Source organism: Eucyclogobius newberryi, unplaced genomic scaffold, assembly GCF_026437365.1.
Source record: "Eucyclogobius newberryi isolate DKJ021-1_F unplaced genomic scaffold, fEucNew1.0.hap1 SCAF_3, whole genome shotgun sequence".
NCBI classification, from domain to species: Eukaryota; Metazoa; Chordata; class Actinopteri; order Gobiiformes; family Gobiidae; genus Eucyclogobius; species Eucyclogobius newberryi.
The window spans coordinates 5,094,791-5,114,722 of NW_027315945.1; the positions used below are offsets into that span (position 1 = coordinate 5,094,791).

Genomic DNA, 19,932 nt, shown 5'->3' on the forward strand with positions numbered 1-19,932 from the left:
AATAGAGTGTCATTATTAGTGCTCCCCAATAGAGGGCGCACTTGCCTTTGGTTGGATGTTGTTACCAGTTCTCGAGCAAGTGATGCTCCGCATGTACCTGTGATTAAATTGTGATTAAAATACACGACGGAAATTGAGATGTTCTACTTTATTTCGGCCAAGATACAACACTAGGTGACGGAGGTACAGGGGGGAGGGGGTGCAGCCAGGTCACCGAGGCTCTCTCTCTCCCTTTTTCCCCGCTCATGTCAGTGCAGAAGGACCTGATCGCCTGTGACACTTACAAAATAAAGGCCTCTGTGTTTTACAGATACAGAAGGAGTTTTATTTTGACATAGCCTGACAGTGACAGATGATTGTCTAAAGAATAAAGCCTAAATAATAAAGGCCTCTGTGAATGAAACACTTTTTCTACCTGGACAGTCGCCATTGGGATAAGATAAGATAAGATATTCCTTTATTGTCCCACATGGGGAAATTTCATTGATGCAACGCAGATAGATACAGAGGTAGATACAGAAGAACAGATCACTTATAGAAAGTCTGAAAAACACTCTCAGTAGAAGATCTCCTATAAACAAAAACTCCCAACCATTATATATATATAGATATATATATATATCTATATATATATATATAGATATATATAAATACCAACTAATGCCAAAGGCAAAAAAGAAGAATTGTGTAAATGCAGGTCCATTAACGCGCGCTGGGATTTTTGGGGCATACGCTCCAGGGTCCCTGGCCAGCCTGGTGAAGACGAGGAGTCGGGTCTGCGCTGTGGGCGGTCTGGAGAGACAGGAGATGGCAGAGGAGAGTGGATCGATGGTCGGTGGCGTTTTGGACGGCGAGGAGGAGCAGCCTTTTCTGGCTGCTGGTGCCCGGAAACGTAAAAAGTCCCTTAGCTCGTCCGAGGGTTCTGGGAATGAGCAGCAGGACGGAGCTGAAGCTATTGATATCAGTGGTGATAGCAGAGTGTGTAAGGTGATCATAAAGCTTGCACAGGATAGTGCATCCTTTAAGGAGTGGAATCCAGTGGCATTGAAAGAGCCTAATTGTAGCTGTGGGAGTGATCAAGCGTGTGAATGTCCTTAGGGTTGGCTCACTGGCAAGGACACGGACGCGATTGGAACTAAACGTCTGGGTGGAAAGGACATTCTTGTGTCTGATGCTGAAAAAAATATGGTCAGAGGAGTTATCGTAGGTGTCCCTACGGCGACGTCTGTGGATGAAGTAAAGGGGAATTTGACTGGAGCTAAGGTGGTGGACGCTAGGCGTTTGAAGGTGACCCGGTCTGGGGTAAGATGTGACAGCTTGTCGGTAATGGTAACACTTGAAGGGAGGTGCCTGCCTAGTAAGGTGTTCATTGGGTTCATGTGCTATAGCGTCAGGCCATGTTCCGCCGCCCCTGCGTGGCTTTAAGTGCCAGCGTTTTGAGCATATTGCAGCGGTCTGTAGAGGGAGGCAAAGATGTGGTAAATGTGCAGGAGATCACGAGTATGGGAAGTGTGACGAAGGAGCAGAACTGAAGTGCTGTAACTGTGGGGAAGAACACAGCTCTGCCTACGGGGGATGCAGGTTTAGCAAAAGAGCTGCTGAGGTGCATAAAATAAAGGTCTCTCAAGGTATATCCTATGCAGATGCAGTCAAGAAAGTTTCAAGTAATGAGTTTAGAGTAAATACAGAGAGAGGAGCCAGCGCTGCTCCCAGCCAGAGCGAAATGAGAAAGGCCAGCGTGGCTCCCAAGAAGTGTGAAGGTTTCAAGAGTGGAGGTCCCAAGTGTGCAGGTTCCAGAATTAATGAGAATACCCTGGTTGTGGATAGAGAGGATTTTGTACTCTTTATGGTGGATGTTGTAAACTGAGCTGCTCAGACTCAAAGCAGAACTGAAAGGATCAGGATCATTGCTAAAGCTGCAGGGAGATTCCTTGGAACAAAGGAGCTTGATTAGGCAGAAACAGAAAACAGGCTAAAGGCGCTGAATGGGAGTCGAAGTGATGGGGGTCTACTTTTGGAGAATCAGAGTGATCAGAGTCAATCTAGTAGATGCACGGCTACCAAGCAGCGACATCAGGGGAAATATCAAAGCCTAAAGAATAAAGCTGTACGGTGGAAGCACCGAACATCACAGAAGGAGAGGAAGATGAAGAAGAGTCAGCCCTGGAATAAAGCCGGTCTGGCGGTAATGCAACACTCGAATGCCAACCGCCATAAAACAACAACAGATACAGAAGGAGTTTTATTTTGACATACCCTGACAGTGACAGATTATAGCCTAATGAACTTGTTAAAAGTCCGTTTATTTCTGATGTTATTTTATACAAAAATATTATTGTGACCACGCCCCCGGACTAACCCTATGGCCGCCATCGTCCTTTGATAATGAAAAGACGCTGAGTCAGCAATTTGGTTCACGTCAAACTTTAACAAACTCCTCCTAGGGTCTTACGCCCACTGGCCTCAAATTGGTGTACGTCCTCTGGACACGTGGGGCGGTCGCACGGAAAGGCGGTCGCGCGGGTGGCGAGAGCCATCAACGCCGCTCTGCGGCTTTGTCTTTATTTTCAGTGTATATCTGGAACGAAAAATATATATATTTTATATTTTACTCTTTATTTGTCCTCACACGTTAAAAGTGAATTATGTTGTCAAACGATATGATACATAAGAAGTTTCACGTTTATTTATTGTCCATTTTATTTTCATTCCTATAATATATATATATATATATATATATATATATATATATATATATTTTTTTTAATGGTATTCTCTATATTAAAACATAACCATTTTTGGAATGAAATATCCTCCAGGTAACTAGATAAAAATAACTGAAATTGGCCATTGTCACCAGAAAATATTAATTTAAAAACTGTATTATCCTACCTAAAGTAGTCTTTCATTCTTTTATTATTCTTTAATATACCTTTATTTAAATCCCATTGAGATTCAGAATCTCTTTTATAAGAAAGACTTAGTAAAAACACAGTAAAGCTCTCCCAAAGAAAAACAGTCTTTTCAATGACACTGCAGATTCCAATTCAAGGTCTTTATGTAAATAATTCCAGAACCATGAGTTTAACGTTTATGTTTCACAAAATCTGAAATTGGTTTACTACTACGATGTTTCACAATGGTCAGATATGGAAAAGCTGTTTCAGTAAAAGTTATAGGTACAATCAACACAATCAACCTTTCCCAGGGAAAAGTCGAGAACATGGTCGCCCTCAAAAACCATGGGCCTCTAATCATTTCAAACACATTTCATTGAAAATGTGCAAATCTAAAATATTATGCTTCAAATGTAGTGTCTAGTGATTGACCATTAGATTTAGATATTATTTTCTAAGTTGGAGGGATAATACCTGTGGTACTGTTATTATAAATGACAACTTTACAAGTTTGTGAAGTAAATTACAGGATTTATATTATAAACATCACACTCAGGAGACTCAGAATTCCATCCAAACATTTGTCACAATTTACATGCAAGAAACCCAAATGCTTCAGGCACGTCATAATATAACATGACATTAGAGGCTTTTTGGCCCAGTGTTCAACAAGTTGCAGCATAATGGAACTTCTTAGTGTGACAATCAGGAAGTGAAATTATCACCCAAGGAAGTTCCCGTTGTGAATTTTGTTCATTGACAATGGCAATAAACCTTTTCTGATTCTGATTCTGAACCAAAAACATTGCCAAAATGAGATCAAATGTGTTACATTTTAACTAAATCTAAAATATATACATACATATACATCCGGGAACTTGTGCAGTGGCAACCGAGTCCACCATTTTGAAAGGGGCACAACAGCACGTCTACTACATACGAAATCCAGGAAATATGAGGCCAAAATGCCAAAAAACTGCTTTCTGTTCGGACATCGCTCTGTTGACTGACCAAGAAATGAGAGCTTTGTCGTGTGCCTTAGTTTTGCCGTTATCGTCTAAAGAATCAAAGTATTCGTAGCTCATGATGCTGTAGAAAAGGATGCAGTCGTGTTGGTTTTTATATATTGCGTGCCCCTTTTAAAATGGCCGCTATGGGGAAGTCCCGGCTGTATGACGTCACCGCCAACGCATGTATACCAATCTTAACTATGTGACAGTAAAAGTTGTCGCCCAAACTTTAACTCTTGCAGCGCGTGAGGAGTTTTCTCATTCTCACACAGGCAAAAGAGAATTATATTACAAAGGACTTGATACCGACTCAAAACAACAACGTGTCCAGCCCGAACAGAAGTGTTACGTCTCAGCTGAGCGCGTGTCTCTGGAAGCCTGCGTTCTGCTTGTCCACCAGCTGAGCGTAGTGTCCTTTCAGCTCCATCAGCGCCTCATGACTGCCCTGCTCCGGCACCGCCCCCTGGTGGAGGAACACGATATGGTCCGCACGCCTCACCACCTCCATCTTATTGGAGATGAGCAGCACGGTGCAGTGGTCGGGCAGACTCAGCACGGCGTCATGAACCTGGAAACAGAATATGATCATTGTTTTGGATAAGAAAATATACTTTGCATTTCCAATAAGTAAGAGGCAGGTGAACACATGCGTTATGATATAGTTCACAATTAAACCCAAGGCGTGTGTGTGTGTGTGTGTGTATGTGTGTGTGTGTCTCTGTGTGTGTGTGTCTCTGTGTGTGTGTGCAGGGTTCAGAATAAGCGGTATCGCATCGCAAAATGCGACGCAGTTTCTCTCAAATGCGATGCGTTCGTCAGAAAAAAGTGCTTTTGTATCGCAGCTTTTGCGATACAAAAATGTGTGTTCAATTGTATAACCAAAGCGCCAAAAAGTACTGATCACTCTTCAATCGATCGTCAATAACGGCATGACACATGTAGGACGTGTGTTGACATGACGAGTCCCGCTGCTGTCTCAGATCGAGTCTGAAAGTGGGAGGAGCCACGTGTGGTAAAGTTAGCGTCACAGATTGGGATTTCCGAGGTCAATAGCTCCTAAACGCAAAAGTCTTTGCAGATCATTCACATGCCAAACACTCATATTTACACTGTCAAGTGACACAACCTCGTTTTTAACAATCAGATGCGTATTTTGGGTGCAGCGAATTACACTGATCCGAATGTGCAGAGCCGATGCGCGTGCTTAGGGACCGTCATCAAATTTGCAGCGGGAGCGGTGACGAGAGTACTTAGGGACCGTCATCAAGTAGAAAAACGAAAAATGGAATTGAACGTCAAATAGAGCGGTACAATTTGAATAACACATAAAATACACCATGATGGTCGCCACAGCAACCTTTATCAGAAACTTAATACATATTTTTTGTGTGTAATGACAATTAATATGTAAATGAGACTCCTGCAAATAGTCATCTGATTGATGATGATATGGAAGAAAGTTGTAAATAAGGCTCTGACTTTGTGTTGATTAATTTGTTCAACAATTAATTTTATTTGCAAGTTTTATTTAAAGATTTTTTTTTTTTAAGTGTTTAAAAGTTAATTTGTTAAGAGTTTTCTTTAATAGAATGTTTACAAATACATTTAAATAAATGATCGTGTTATATCAATGGAAAATATTGATTGTTAGTCACTTTCGTGTTTTGCTATGCAATTATGAAATTGCTATACAAATTTCAAAAAATTAACGGATTGTTTAGCTGCACTGCTATACAAGTGAAAATCCTTAATCTGAACCCCTGTGTGTGTGTGTGTGTGTGTATGTGTGTGTGTGTGTGTGTGGTGTGTGTGTGTCTGTGTGTGTGTGTCTGTGTGTGTGTATGTGTGTGTGTGTGTGTGGTGTGTGTATGTGTATGTGTCTGTGTGTGTGTGTGTGTGTGTGTGTGTGTCTGTGTGTGTATGTGTGTGTGTGTGTGTGTGTGTGTCTGTGTGTGTATGTGTGTGTGTGTGAGTGTGTGTGTGTCTGTGTGTGTATGTGTATGTGTGTGTGTGTGTGTGTGTGTGTGTCTGTGTGTGTATGTGTGTGTGTGTCTGTGTGTGTATGTGTATGTGTGTGTGTGTGTGTGTGTGTGTCTGTGTGTGTGTGTGTGTGTCTGTGTGTGTCTGTGTGTGTATGTGTGTGTGTGTGTGTGTGTGTGTGTGTCTGTGTGTGTGTGTGTGTCTGTGTGTGTCTGTGTGTGTCTGTGTGTGTGTTTGGTACATTTCATATAATAATTTCAGAATTATAATCTTATATCCACAAAACCTAAAAATAAATTCTGTGAATTGTAAGTTATAGAAGATTTTAAATATAAAAAGGATCAAACTTGACTGTCCCACCTAAAACAGCACAAAGTATAAAATAGTAACAGTATAAAATGACTGCGTACTGTCCCCACCTTCTTCTCTGTCTCTGCGTCCAAGTCACTGGTGGCGTTGTCCAAAATGAGGATCTGAGGGCGTCTGATGAGCGCTCGGGCGATGGCTATGCGCTGCTTCTGCCCTCCCGACACCTGCCCGCCCTTCTCTCCTGCGTCTGGACACACCATTATAAAAGCTGAAATCACTTCGGCAAAAAATCAACATTTAGAAAACAGCAAATGTCATTTATAATTCAGTGGTATTCGGGGGGAAATCAAAGCGCTTATGCTCAGATACTTTGGCGCAGAAGCTGAAGTTTCTATAGTCCCAAGACAAGCCTCATTTCTGACGTCACTCAAATGTAATATTGGGATATAAACTGTTTTCCTGATAAATACTTGCTCAAAGTCCTTGGAAAGAAGGTCAGAGCTGAGTAAAGTCTAACTTGACACCACTGAGAGCACAGAATGAGCAGGTTTAAAGAGTTGAATGAAGAATGTTCCAAATCGAACCGTCATCCACAATGGGACAATGACAGTGCGGTAATCATGAACGTTGTGTCAGTTTGTCTGATGGAGGGCCTGCCATCATCTGCATTTCTTTGCCTGGAATTTTTCCACAGTTTCCCCCAAAACATATCCATCTCCATGGAGACAAGCAGGTGACTGAATGCAAACACCATACGATATTACACATAAAATAAATGACATGCCATTTAATCAGTGGGTTTTCATAGTAATGGAAGTATTGGAAGATAAAGTACAAAGAACTGAAAAATAACTTCAATAGTTTGCAGAATTTTCTTTGACAAAACTTTGCCTGGAAAATCCAAAAGGATTTTTTCTGTATTTTTTATACAGAACACGATCAGTCTGGTCACCGTGAGTGACAGGTGGATTAGCCAATCAGGGACACACATGATCTGTCTGTTTCAAAACAAACATGGCTGCTTACGAGGAAAAAGTACATGACATAATAGCACAAGGACTGAAATCATCACATTTTGGCAGATCCAATGAGTGAAGCACTAAATGTTCTAAATGAAAGATGACCAATGTCCATGAAATAAACTAATCTGATTGCACGGTTCTGTTTGAGTTGGACTCGAGGCCTCGTTCCGGCCCACTTCAACCCCTGGTTACACCTCAGCATGCTGCCTGTAACTCCCACAGTGACTTGTTATCCGTGGGACCTTTAAATATTGATGATTTTAGTGAGGCTCAGAGAAAACAGAAGTAGCAGCGAGGTGACGTGCAAAGAGTTTTTTTAAAAGTAATCCATATGCTCCATAACATGTGGAGGTTAAAAACATCCGTACTGTTGTGTTCTGGTCCAAACCTGTGTTGTATCCGTCTGGGAGCAGCGTAGTGATGAAGTCATGAGCAGAGGCCAGCTCCGCCGCCCTCTTCAGCTCCGCCTCAGACGCCTTCTCAAACCCGTACGTGATGTTCTCCTCCACAGAGCGCGCGAACAGCAGGCAGTCCTGGCTCACCACTGCAACCTGAGGGCAGAGGGGCAGAGAGCAGAGGGCAGAGAGGCAGGGGGTCAAGAGAGGCAGGGGGTCAGAGAGCAGAGGGCAGAGGGCAGAGAGCAGAGGGCAGAGAGCAGAGAGCAGAGGGCAGAGAGGCAGGGGGTCAAGAGAGGCAGGGGGTCAGAGAGCAGAGGGCAGAGGGCAGAGAGCAGAGGGCAGAGAGCAGAGAGCAGAGGGCAGAGAGGCAGGGGGTCAAGAGAGGCAGGGGGTCAGAGAGCAGAGGGCAGAGGGCAGAGAGCAGAGGGCAGAGAGCAGAGAGGCAAGGGGTCAAGAGAGGCAGGGGGTCAGAGAGCAGAGGGCAGAGGGCAGAGAGCAGAGGGCAGAGAGCAGAGAGCAGAGGGCAGAGAGGCAGGGGGTCAAGAGAGCAGAGGGCAGAGGGGCAGGGGGTCAAGAGAGGCAGGGGGTCAGAGAGCAGAGGGCAGAGGGCAGAGAGCAGAGGGCAGAGAGCAGAGAGAAGAGGGCAGAGAGGCAAGGGGTCAAGAGAGGCAGGGGGTCAGAGAGCAGAGGGCAGAGGGCAGAGAGCAGAGGGCAGAGAGCAGAGAGCAGAGGGCAGAGAGGCAGGGGGTCAAGAGAGCAGAGGGCAGAGAGCAGAGAGCAGAGGGCAGAGAGGCAGGGGGACAAGAGAGCAGAGGGCAGAGAGCAGAGGGCAGAGAGCAGAGAGCAGAGGGCAGAGAGCAGAGAGCAGAGGGCAGAGAGCAGAGAGGCAGGGGGTCAAGAGAGCAGAGGGCAGAGAGCAGAGGGCAGAGAGCAGAGAGCAGAGGGCAGAGAGCAGAGGGCAGAGGGGCATTAACTGTACTTTCATTACTTTCACTCATTTTTGAACTAAAATGTCAATGATACTTTTACCACTTTTTGTTATTTTTAGCATGTTCATGGTGACAAATAAAAAACATTATTCAATAAAATTCACCGACCAAAAAAGATCACAAAGTATTACGTGTTAACAATTCTCAAAACTTTTCAAACTCAAGTCGATTTTTTAACCGACATTTGTATTTTTGAAGTCATTTTTTGCACTTTGAGTCCACAAAACTGAGTAGTTCTGTCACCATTGGATCAGCCTCACCTTCTGGTGCAGGTACTGGTTCTGGTACCTCTGGAGCGGTTCCCCGTCCAGCAGGATGAGGCCCTCCTGGGGCTGGTAGAACCGCTCCAGGAGCTTGACGCAGGTGGACTTCCCGGAGCCGTTCAGACCCACCAGAGCGTTGGTCTTCCCCAGGTGGATCTTAAACGACGCTCCCTGAACACACACGAGGGACGCTGGGTTACAGAGGGATGCATCATGGGTAATTAGGTCAGTCATTTTGTATTATTTATGATCACACAGGAGTTTTAGGCCGTTAACAAATTTGAGAGAATTAAAAACATTGGCTCAATCCTTATATTTTTAAGTATAAGGGCTCGCGAAATGGAATTTGTTTCTCAAAATGACATGAAATGACATGATTTTCTTTCAAAACCTCCCTGCCCCTGACTACAATCCATTCACCATCTTATTTAAGCTGTTTCTTAATGGCCTATTATTGCAGTGCTGGCCAATGTGAAAGTCTTTATTTAATCTAAAGCTATGGCTGTATCATTTTCATTATTTAAATAGTCGGTTTACTTTTTTAAACTGAATTTGGACCTTTGTGCAGCCCTGTCCGTACTACTGTATCCTAACAGACGTGGCTTTCATCTTTCAGTGCTTTTTATTTTACATTAATAAACCCAGGAATGACAAAATTAGAACTTTTAAACACTGCTTATGGCTTTACGTGTCATTAAATAAAGGCGTTGTTGCGTTATTTAACAAAATCAAAGAAAAAGCAGCATACATGTTTGTTCTACTGAAGCTCAACCAATTATCATATTGAATCGTGACCCCTGAATGGATAAGAAAAGTGCCCCGCCCACCACTCGTTACTCACCTTGAGCACTAGACTGTTCTCATCCATCTGGCCGGAATAGGAAAACTTCACATTCTTGAATTCTATTTCTTTCGTTAGCTGTTCAGGGGCCAGGGTTCCATCCGGAGGAATGTCAGGAATCCGGTCTAAATACTGAAAGATTTTCTCTGAGGCTCCGATGGCTTTCCTCACCTCGGGGTAAAAACGCATGACCGCCTAGAACAGAGACGGGACGTGAGAGAGGTTTGGATCTCATGGGATTTCACCTGCTTAAATAACAGTTAATACATGGAAGACATAAACAGTGAACATGAAAGAGCTCCTGTGGTGATGGATGAAGTGTTCAGCAGTGAGAATACCTCCACAGCAGAGGTGAACTGCAGCTCGTACATGACGAAGGACACCAGGTCCCCCCCGCTCACGGTCCCCTGCGTCACCAGCGTGCCCCCGTAGTACAGGATGCACACCTTCAGAGTCAGAGTGGTCATCTGCAAGAGAAACACAGGCACATCAGAACAACAGAAGGTCTGCAGATGATATTACCAGGAACAGAGCCCAGCACTCGTCGTTTGAGATAGATATAATAACACGTGCATACAGGGGGTGCACGGTGGCAGAGGCGGTTAGCGCTCTTGCCTCCCAAGAAGGAGATTGTGGGTTCTCTCCGGGTTCTCCGGCTCCTCCCACCATCCAAAGACAATGACAAGATAATGAATGTGAGAGTGAATGGATGTCTGTAAGGTCTATGTCTGTGACGAGTTGTCTATGTCTGTGACGAGTTGGCCACTGTCCAGGGTGTACCCCGCCTAAGGCCCGAAGTCACTGGGATAGGCTCCAGTCACCCGCGACCCCGAAAGGGAACAAGCGGTAGAAAATGGATGGATGGATAATAACATGTGGCCACATGATGATATGTTGAAAGAACATCATTATTTACTTGAACTGATTTGACACTATAATATGTGTACAGTACAACTAAACCGTGCCACTAAATAGGAACCAATATCCATGAGCCCTCGTCCCGCCCGGGTTGAAAGGTGTTACTTACAAACAGAAAACTACAATAGAAAGATGAAGATGAAGTCCAGTTAGTGAAAAAAGACAAAACTCTTGTCGTTCATGAAGTGTGTATTATGTTGATGCCCAGTGAGGACTCTCGCCCTTTAGACGCCCTTGACAAGAGTCTGATAACGCCTCTCGACCGTCACCCGCGGTAACACAGTCCTAGTTTTGCCAAAACCTTTGTAGGCATTAGTCCATTAATTAAGAATCCCTGGATTGAATTCTGGACTGTTTTGAAGACAGTAGTACATTTCATGATGTGATAAGCAGGTGGAAGACCCTCCACACACACAGTTACACAGTGGACATTTAATCATACATTGTGATGACAGACAACTTCACTTCAAGATTCAAATGGTGTGATGCTGGTGGTGAATAACACTTGTGGCAGAGTGGTTCACATGCTGCTGATCACATGTGACACACAACTGGCCTCATGTTTTCTGTCGCTTCTAAAAGAACTAAATGTGGAGAGAAATGCGCCGCAGAGAATTTGCACAATTAATTCTAGAACCGTATTAGTTCATCAGCTGTTTGTGCTCATAACTCCCTGAATAAGCGGCAGATTGAGCCAATAAGCATTCATCGCTGGTGGGGGCGAATCTCAAACTAAGCCGTCTACATTTCCGGGTTTGTGGGCGGGTCCAAGATATGGGTGATATTTTTTTATTGTGTTATGGGTGTTGCACAACACTTAGTATGATCAAATATGCCCTGAGAGAAGACTACGAAAGGGGAAAAATAGCCTGATATGGGACCTTTAACATACAGAGAACACAGAGTCTACTGTCCCCTCTGTCTTTGATTTCTCTGTGTGAGCTGATTTGTCTGCCTTTCTCCACGTCCAGCTCTGCTCCTGCACGTGCATGAGCGAGTGAGAGGAAGGATTAGAAATAAAGACACAAACTCACAATTCCTCATTAATTATTATTAGTCGTGCTGATGACTTTGTTCAAATGTATCATTGTTCAGAAAAAAAACCAAGGCTCTGACAGGTGCAGATCCTGCATGTTGTCACCAGTTTCGAGCTTTCAGGTGCTTTTTCAGACTGGCCCAGGTGGTCCAGAGTCAGTGTGTAGTACTCACACTTTGTAGTACTCAGTAGTACTCTGTAGTACTCTGCAGTACTCTGTAGTACTCTGTAGTACTCTGTAGTACTCACACTGTTGGCCCAGGTGGTCCAGAGTCAGTGTGTAGTACTCACACTCTGTAGTACTCTGCAGTACTCTGCAGTACTCTGCAGTACTCACACTGTTGGCCCAGGTGGTCCAGAGTCAGTGTGTAGTACTCACACTTTGTAGTACTCAGTAGTACTCTGTAGTACTCTGCAGTACTCTGTAGTACTCTGTAGTACTCTGTAGTACTCACACTGTTGGCCTGGTGGTCCAGAGTCAGTGTGTAGTACTCACACTCTGTAGTACTCTGTAGTACTCTGTAGTACTCTGTAGTACTCACACTGTTGGCCCAGGTGGTCCAGAGTCAGTGTGTAGTACTCACACTCTGTAGTACTCTGTAGTACTCTGTAGTACTCTGTAGTACTCACACTGTTGGCCCAGGTGGTCCCAGCGTAGGCTGCTGCTTCCTTCTTGTTCAGGGTGTAGGTCTGGTCCAGGCTCCTCTTGTACCGCTCGGTCTCACCCTCCTCGTTGGCGAAGCAGCGCACCGTCTTCATGTTGGAGAAGGTCTCTGTGGCAACCTGGTTTGCTTTGGCCAACGACTCCTGGACTTTGGTAGAAATGGCCTGAAAAGAAATATTGCGATACTGGTGAGTATAAACCCTGCTTTGTGAAAGGCACTAGACTATTTTAGCCCTCACCCACTGGACCAAGAATATAAATGAATTAAGATAAGTATGTTCTTTATTAAAACTGAACTTTTAACTCTCAATATAAAAATGTTATTAGAAGTTGAATGCTGTAATCCAAAGGGCAGTGAAAAACCCCATCTTTAAAAAGACAGTTACACAAAACAAAGAAGGACCTCATCTGTCATTTATGCTCCAGGACAAGCTCTGGGGTTCAGGGTTCAAGACACATTAAAAGAATGAAATCATATTTTCTGATTAATTTTCAGAAAAATGTTCTGAAAAACTTTGGACAAGCACCAGTTTGATATCCAGTGGTGTGACAGCTGTATTTGTAGAAATAATAATCATTAGTGCTGTTACCTGGCTGAAGTGTCCGATGAGCTTCGGGACGACCCAGATGATGGGCAGGGCCATGCACGTGAGCAGAGTGAGCTTCCCCGACTGACACAGCATGAAGTAGAGGATGAAGATGAAGCGAGCAAAGTACCACATGAGCAGGCTCAGCTTCTCGCTCAGAGCCTCACTCATGTCGTTCGTGTCTGTCGTGATGCGCGACACCAGCTCACCTAGTTTAAAAGAGGATCTTATATTAAGGGGTGCCCCAGGAGGCACAAGACTGTGACTGTCACAGAGGTAATAAACCATGGATCTAAGGCCGCAGATATTTTATTACTTGGTTTACGGATCCGCCGCACTTAGATCATTGATTTCTACAATATAAATAAAATCAATTATTATCAATTTAATTTAAAAACAACGCAAAATAGCATTAAATGAAATATAAAAAGCGGTATTAAGTCAAAAGATAAGAGCGTGTGAAGCAATTTTACGCCAAAATCCTGCATTAGTCATTTATTTTGGAAAGCATTGTTGTGACGGAGCCGCTCCGTCCGCGGCCCCGGGAAGAGCAGGTGAAGACACGCGCCCGTTTCCCTGTCTACTGCGCGTCTTTATATCGCAAATACACATTTCAAACCCGTTTACCACATTTTCTCCAGCGCGTTTTGCCGTGACTAAGGCTGCACACTTAGAAGCGTCTGTTCTACTGATGCAAAACACGCTAAATCTACTGTTACACTCACCTGCGCGCCGCTGGTCTGTTTGGATTGACATAATTATTTATTTTTGTAAAATGGCAGATCAATCAGAAGTATACATTTTAAAGACATTTTTTATTTGTAATTTTGCCATTACTTGAATGTTCAAACGTTTACAAATCATTAATATTTGGTACTCTTGCCTTTAAATTGTAGGACTTGGGTCAAACGTTTTTGATATCCATCCACAAGCTTCGCCCAATAGTTGGCAGGGATTTTGGCAGGGATTGTTTCGCACACCTGAAACACTCTAATTCTTTGTGTAACAAAGTGGGAAAGTCTAAAGAAATTAGTCAGGATATCAGAAATAGAATTGTGGACTTGCACAAATCATCCTTGGGTACACTTTCTGAACGCCTGAAGGTGCCACGATATAAACACAACGGGAATGTCCAGCCATCACACCGCTCAGGAAGGAGACGGCTTTTGGGCCCCAGAGATGAACGAGCTTTGGTCCGACGTGTGCGTTTGAACCCAAGAACGAAAGCAGAAGACCTAGTGAAGATGCATCATTATCCACAGTGAGACGGGTCCGACATGGGCTGAAAGGCTGCTCTGGCAGGAGAGGCCATCACTCAAAACAAAACACATCAAAGTTCTTCCAAATGGACAATGACCCAAAGCACACTCCCAAACTGGTGACCAAGTGGGTTGAGGATAAAAGGTAAAGTTTTGGAATGGCCATCACAAAGTCCTGATCTCAATCCAATCGAAAATGCAAAACCTGTCTCAATTACACAGTTCTGTCAAGAAGAATCCCTGCCAACTATTGTGCGAAGCTTGTGGATGGATATCAAAAACGTTTGACCCACGTCCTACAATTTAAAGGCTGTACTAAATATTAATGATTTGAATTTTTGACATTCAAGAAATGACCAAATGAAGAATAAAAAAATTAAAATGTATACTTCTCATTGATCTGTCATTTTACAAACATAAATCATTTTGTTAATCCTTACTGACCTAAAAGCGGGAAAGTTTATTCAGATTTTATATCTGACAATGAGAAAAAAATGTGCATGTGTCTTTTTATATAGTGTATGTAAATGTCTGGTTTCAACTGTACATGTGTTCTGACAAATAAAATATGCTTTACATTGATCAAAAATGAGTACGTTGGACAGTTGTATTGTATTCGGGCATTCTCTATAGCTTTCAGTCTTCTGTGAGGTTCTCAGAGTTTGTGGTGCGGGAGGACGGCCTGGCTCATGCTGCTAAACGTGCTCACCGGTGGTAGTAGCCTGAAAGAATCTGATGTCCTGCTTGAGCACGGCCTGGAACACCTCTCCCTGGACGATTGTGTGGATGTGGCTCATGGTCACGTTGTATGTGAGGTCACACAGGAACTCCAGCACTGCACTGAAGAACGACACACACACGGTATGTAGCACTGTTAGCATTAGCCAGTGAACGGTAGTTAGAGCACCGTACCTGGCTATGGTCATCAGAATCATGCGGGTGATGGCCTCTGTGAAGGCCTCTGGAGCCTCTTTGTTCATGATCCAGTCGGCCACTCGCCCGGTGTACTGAGGGAAGGCCATCTCACCTGTACCACACGCCTCGTCACTCACATGCAACACAACTCACATCATCTCTGCCCCCCAAAACCAGTCAGACCACTCCTGTCCCAGTCTCCAGCAGGTCACAGAACTGATGAGGTGCAACTAATGTTATAGTGTCGCCCAGTCAAACGATGATTGTACTTTGAGACTTTCTAAATACATTATCAGCCAAATAAATGTAAACTATAGTCCAGAAAAAACATTATCAAATTAGGCTGAGGAAAATAATATGTCTGTTTGCCGTAACCCGACCGACCCGGTATGAAACTAGTCGACTGAAGAAAAAAAATCTGCATTTTCTTGAAAAAACGTCAAAATCTTTTATTTTTCAATTATTTCGCCTTTGGGTCTTTCCTAAACCACCGTTTTGAATGTTTTTATCACGCTGGTTAACCTATCTTACATCCCAAAGGACTGATGACGCATTGCTCAGTGCATGTGCGTCTTCATATTCAGTCCTCCACGAGTAGTTATATTGCTTTTTACAAGTTGGTTTGCCTCTGTTGGCGCCACTGAAGTGTCCATAGTACATGCCACGCTCTATCACGGTGTGACTTGATTGAAATTTGAGTTACACAATGCATTCTGGGTGGGAAACACGCCCAGCAGCGACATCGCAGTTCCCCCCGCTCGCCTTCGCTACTAAAATAAAGGGTAACGACATACAAAAGGTCAATTGAAATATCTTAAAATCGTGAGATTTAGTCTCCCGATCGGGTTGATTGAGACGTTTTTCGTCATTGACTGTTGAAGCACGACCCCTGGACTGTTGAAGCCTGACCCCCTGGACTGTTGAAGCCCGACCCCTGGACTGTTGAAGCCTGACCCCTGGACTGTTGAAGCCCGACCCCTGGACTGTTGAAGCCTGACCACTGGACTGTTGAAGCCTGACCCCTGGACTGTTGAAGCCTGACCCTTGGACTGTTGAAGCCTGACCCCTGGACTGTTGAAGCCCGACCCCTGGACTGTTGAAGCCTGACCCCTGGACTGTTGAAGCCTGACCCCCTGGACTGTTGAAGCCCGACCCCTGGACTGCTGAAGCCCGACCCCTGGACTGTTGAAGCCCGACCCCTGGACTGTTGAAGCCCGACCCCTGGACTGTTGAAGCCTGACCCCTGGACTGTTGAAGCCTGACCCTTGGACTGTTGAAGCCTGACCCCTGGACTGTTGAAGCCTGACCCCTGGACTGTTGAAGCCTGACCCCTGGACTGTTGAAGCCCGACCCCTGGACTGCTTAAGCCCGACCCCTGGACTGTTGAAGCCCGACCCCTGGACTGTTGAAGCCCGACCCCTGGACTGTTGAAGCCTGACCCCTGGACTGTTGAAGCCTGACCCCTGGACTGTTGAAGCCTGACCCCTGGACTGTTGAAGCCTGACCCTTGGACTGTTGAAGCCTGACCCCTGGACTGTTGAAGCCTGACCCCTGGACTGTTGAAGCCCGACCCCTGGACTGTTGAAGCCCGACCCCTGGACAGTTGAAGCCCGACCCCTGGACTGTTGAAGCCTGACCCCTGGACTGTTGAAGCCTGACCCCTGGACTGTTGAAGCCCGACCCCTGGACTGTTGAAGCCTGACCCCTGGACTGTTGAAGCCTGACCCCTGGACTGTTGAAGCCTGACCCCTGGACTGTTGAAGCCTGACCCCTGGACTGTTGAAGCCCGACTCCTGGACTGCTTAAGCCCGACCCCTGGACTGTTGAAGCCTGACCCCTGGCGGTCACTCCGAGTCAAAAAATGGCAAAAAAACATCCGACCCACTTGAAAAATGTTGGCTCGGGTTACAGCAAACAGACAATTTATTTGGGCTAGCCTTACAACAATTTATTTGATATAGTTATGGTCAGTCAGCCCTACAGCACAGTGCTCCTGGATGTGTTTAAACGTTTGAGAAGGATTTTTAAAAGTACTGACCAAAGGAGGATGCAAAGACCATGAGCAGCACGGCAGTGAACCTCCAGCTGTACGGCTGCATGTATCTCAGCAGCTTTTTCACCCGGCTGTCCGTTTGGTTCTGTTCAGGAGCAGCCGGTCTGAACCAGGAGTGCAGGAGGCGAGAGGAGGCGCGCAGCCAGGAGGAGACATAGTGGCTCCAGTACAGCCCGGCCAGAGCGGTCACGCCGTAACCCTGGGCAACCTGCGCAACACACACGGGATGAGGAGAACAACCACGCCTCCAAACGGCTTCACACCGGAGGCAAAACATTACGACTGCTTCATGTTTTAGTGTAACGAGTATTGACACTTTCAACCAGTGACTATGTTTACTTGTGTACCGAAAGGTCAGATCGTTCTCTGATTTCTGTCAGATTATTGAAATGTCATGTATAAGGATGTGATTTCACCATTATTAACATCACAGCCAAAACGACAATAAACTCCTTCATTTACTTGTTTTCTCGTTAGCGCGCCTCGATATGTGACCTGCTTTATCCAACTGTCTGAATGATCATTTTGACATAAACAACAACAGCTCACGTTTCCTGCTTTTTGGTCTCGTACAGCTGGATGAAGTGAGAGCAAAATCATGGCTTTTAGTCTCACCATAGTGTAAAGACTAAACCTTAGTCTGTTTAACCTGTGCTCTGAGCGACCAGCCTCATCTGTAAACTTTATACACACAGACTTCTGTGGAGCCTTCTGTCCTGTTTGTATTCAAAGTGCACTATGTAACTTTTCTGGTGGGGGTCCTCTACCTGCTTGTCTCTATGGAGATGTTTTTGCTTTGCCTGGAATGTTCCAGTGTGGCATTACAGCTATCTATCATTCATCTATTTAATTACAGGGTTAGAGTTACTATGATTTGACCTGTAACTGGGAGGGACCACTGCGTGTCTCCATGGAGATATCATATGCCATACAGAATATTCTAGGCAAGGAGTCAGCTCTATGGAGATAAGCACCTCCATCAGAAAAGTCACATTTTGCTCCTTTAAAGTCAGAACTTTCCATGATAAAACAGCTGAAGCTTCAGTGACTGCGTTTCCCTCGCCTCATTAAAGCCAGTAACAAATGTGACTTTGGTTCTGTTTCTAAGCGTTCAAGCACATATCTGGGCGCTGGTTGCCCTGGATACAGGAGCGGCCTTTCTGTTCTGTGTCATGACACCACTAATCCTGCAGAGGACGCACTGTGCACAGTCTGCTTGGTTTATCTTTGCTAGAGACTCGCCTTGTTATTTAGTTATTAGATTACATTTTTGTCTAAATGTAGCAGGTTGTTACACTTTAATAATGTTATCCATGTGTTTTTCCACCAAGCAAAGTGGCGAGTGTGAGAGAGCAGGTGAGTGTAAAAGTAGATTTAGCGTGTTTTGCATCAGTAGAACAGACGCTTCTAAGTGTGCAGCCTTAGTCACGTCAAAACGAGCTGGAGAAAATGTGGTAAACGGGTTTAAAATGTGTATTTGCGATATAAAGAAGTTAGCGCTGCGCCTAGCAGACACGGAAACGGGCGAGCGTCTTCACATGCTGTCCCGGGGCTGCGCGCAGGGACGGACCCGCCCCGTCACAGACTCACGCGCTCTAATCTTTTGACTTAATACCGCTATTTATATTTCATTTAATGCTATTTTAAGTTGACGGCGGTACTTTATAAAAAAAAATTTGATTAATAATTAATTTTATTTATATTGTAGAAATCAATAATCTAAGTGCGGCGGATCCGTAAACCAAGTAATAAAATAACTAAGGTCTAAATGAGTTTCCACCTTTCAAAATTTGCTTTAACTTTTATGCACACAAAACAAGATTCACCTGAAGCAAGCAGCATATCAACGTTTATGCAAATTGAGGGTCCTGAATGCAATACTTCAAAAATGCTAATTAAATATAAAGTTATGGAAACACAATCAATTACAGCTGAATGTTAAATGTTATTTATTTCATAACTTGGAATAACTAGGAAAATATAAATTCCTTTCATTGATCACACTCCTAACCTAAAAAAAAGTATTTTCCTGCTGTGGTTTTCCATTCTCATTCTAAAAACCAAGTAAACCTACACAAACGTTCTGATATATAAAGCTGATTTAGTCTTATTATAGACACTAAAATGTGAATGAAACAATGTGAAAAGGCTGCTGTGAATGACGGTGTATCTGCTGTATTTAACCTCATGAACAAGTTGAAACTAGTATTCTAGCTTCTAACATTAACACCAGCATAATGAACCAGAACTGACCCTGATCCAGGAGTGGCAGCTCCACAGCTCCTCCGCAGTGGGCCGGCCCAGGGCCCACAGCAGGCTGGTGTACAGGGGGAAGTGGAGGCACAGGACAACCACACTCTGGAGCCCCCGAAAGCCACGCATCCAGGAGGGCAGCCCGGGGACGGCGGAGCAGAAGAGCAGGAGCAGCGCAGCCCTGCACAGACACCCGCCCCACAGGGACACAAACGGCAGGGACGCCAGGGACAACGAGTGCTGCGCCAAACCGAGCCCGTGGACCAGGAGCAGGTCCAGGCACACGCACAGCAAAGGCCCGACGCAACTCATCCTGGACAACTGGAGAAAAGGCACAACTGGTAAACGTGGTACAGACCCCTTTAAAATACATTCTACACTCCAGATACAGTAAAAGTGAAGGGGATCATGGCGACATAGTGAACGTAGGAAATGGTAACGTGTGTTCAAACAGACAAATGTGTGTGTGTGTGTGGATGAGGGAGTGGTCATTGTGAATTATTCTTACTGTTGACTGCAGTTGCATTGTGTTCAGGGA

The 19,932-nt window shown here is 44.7% G+C and overlaps 2 protein-coding genes across 2 annotated transcripts in view; one reads left to right on the forward strand and one right to left on the reverse strand.

Moving 5' to 3' along the window:
- The window catches only part of LOC140374501 (vitelline membrane outer layer protein 1 homolog), a 321,142-nt gene that overhangs the window by 31,674 nt on the left and 269,536 nt on the right, over window positions 1-19,932 (forward strand). The gene's annotated exons all lie outside the window — the stretch shown is intronic.
- Window positions 3,488-19,715, reverse strand: tap1 (transporter 1, ATP-binding cassette, sub-family B (MDR/TAP)). Its single transcript, XM_072460742.1, has 12 exons — window positions 19,395-19,715; window positions 17,127-17,349; window positions 15,086-15,200; window positions 14,883-15,013; window positions 12,918-13,123; window positions 12,294-12,491; window positions 10,048-10,176; window positions 9,710-9,904; window positions 8,866-9,039; window positions 7,607-7,769; window positions 6,307-6,443; window positions 3,488-4,475 (listed from the first exon to the last, which is right to left on the reverse strand). The coding sequence occupies exons 1-12, from the start codon at window positions 19,704-19,706 to the stop codon at window positions 4,260-4,262; spliced, it is 2,199 nt and encodes a 732-aa protein (XP_072316843.1). The 5' UTR covers window positions 19,707-19,715; the 3' UTR covers window positions 3,488-4,259.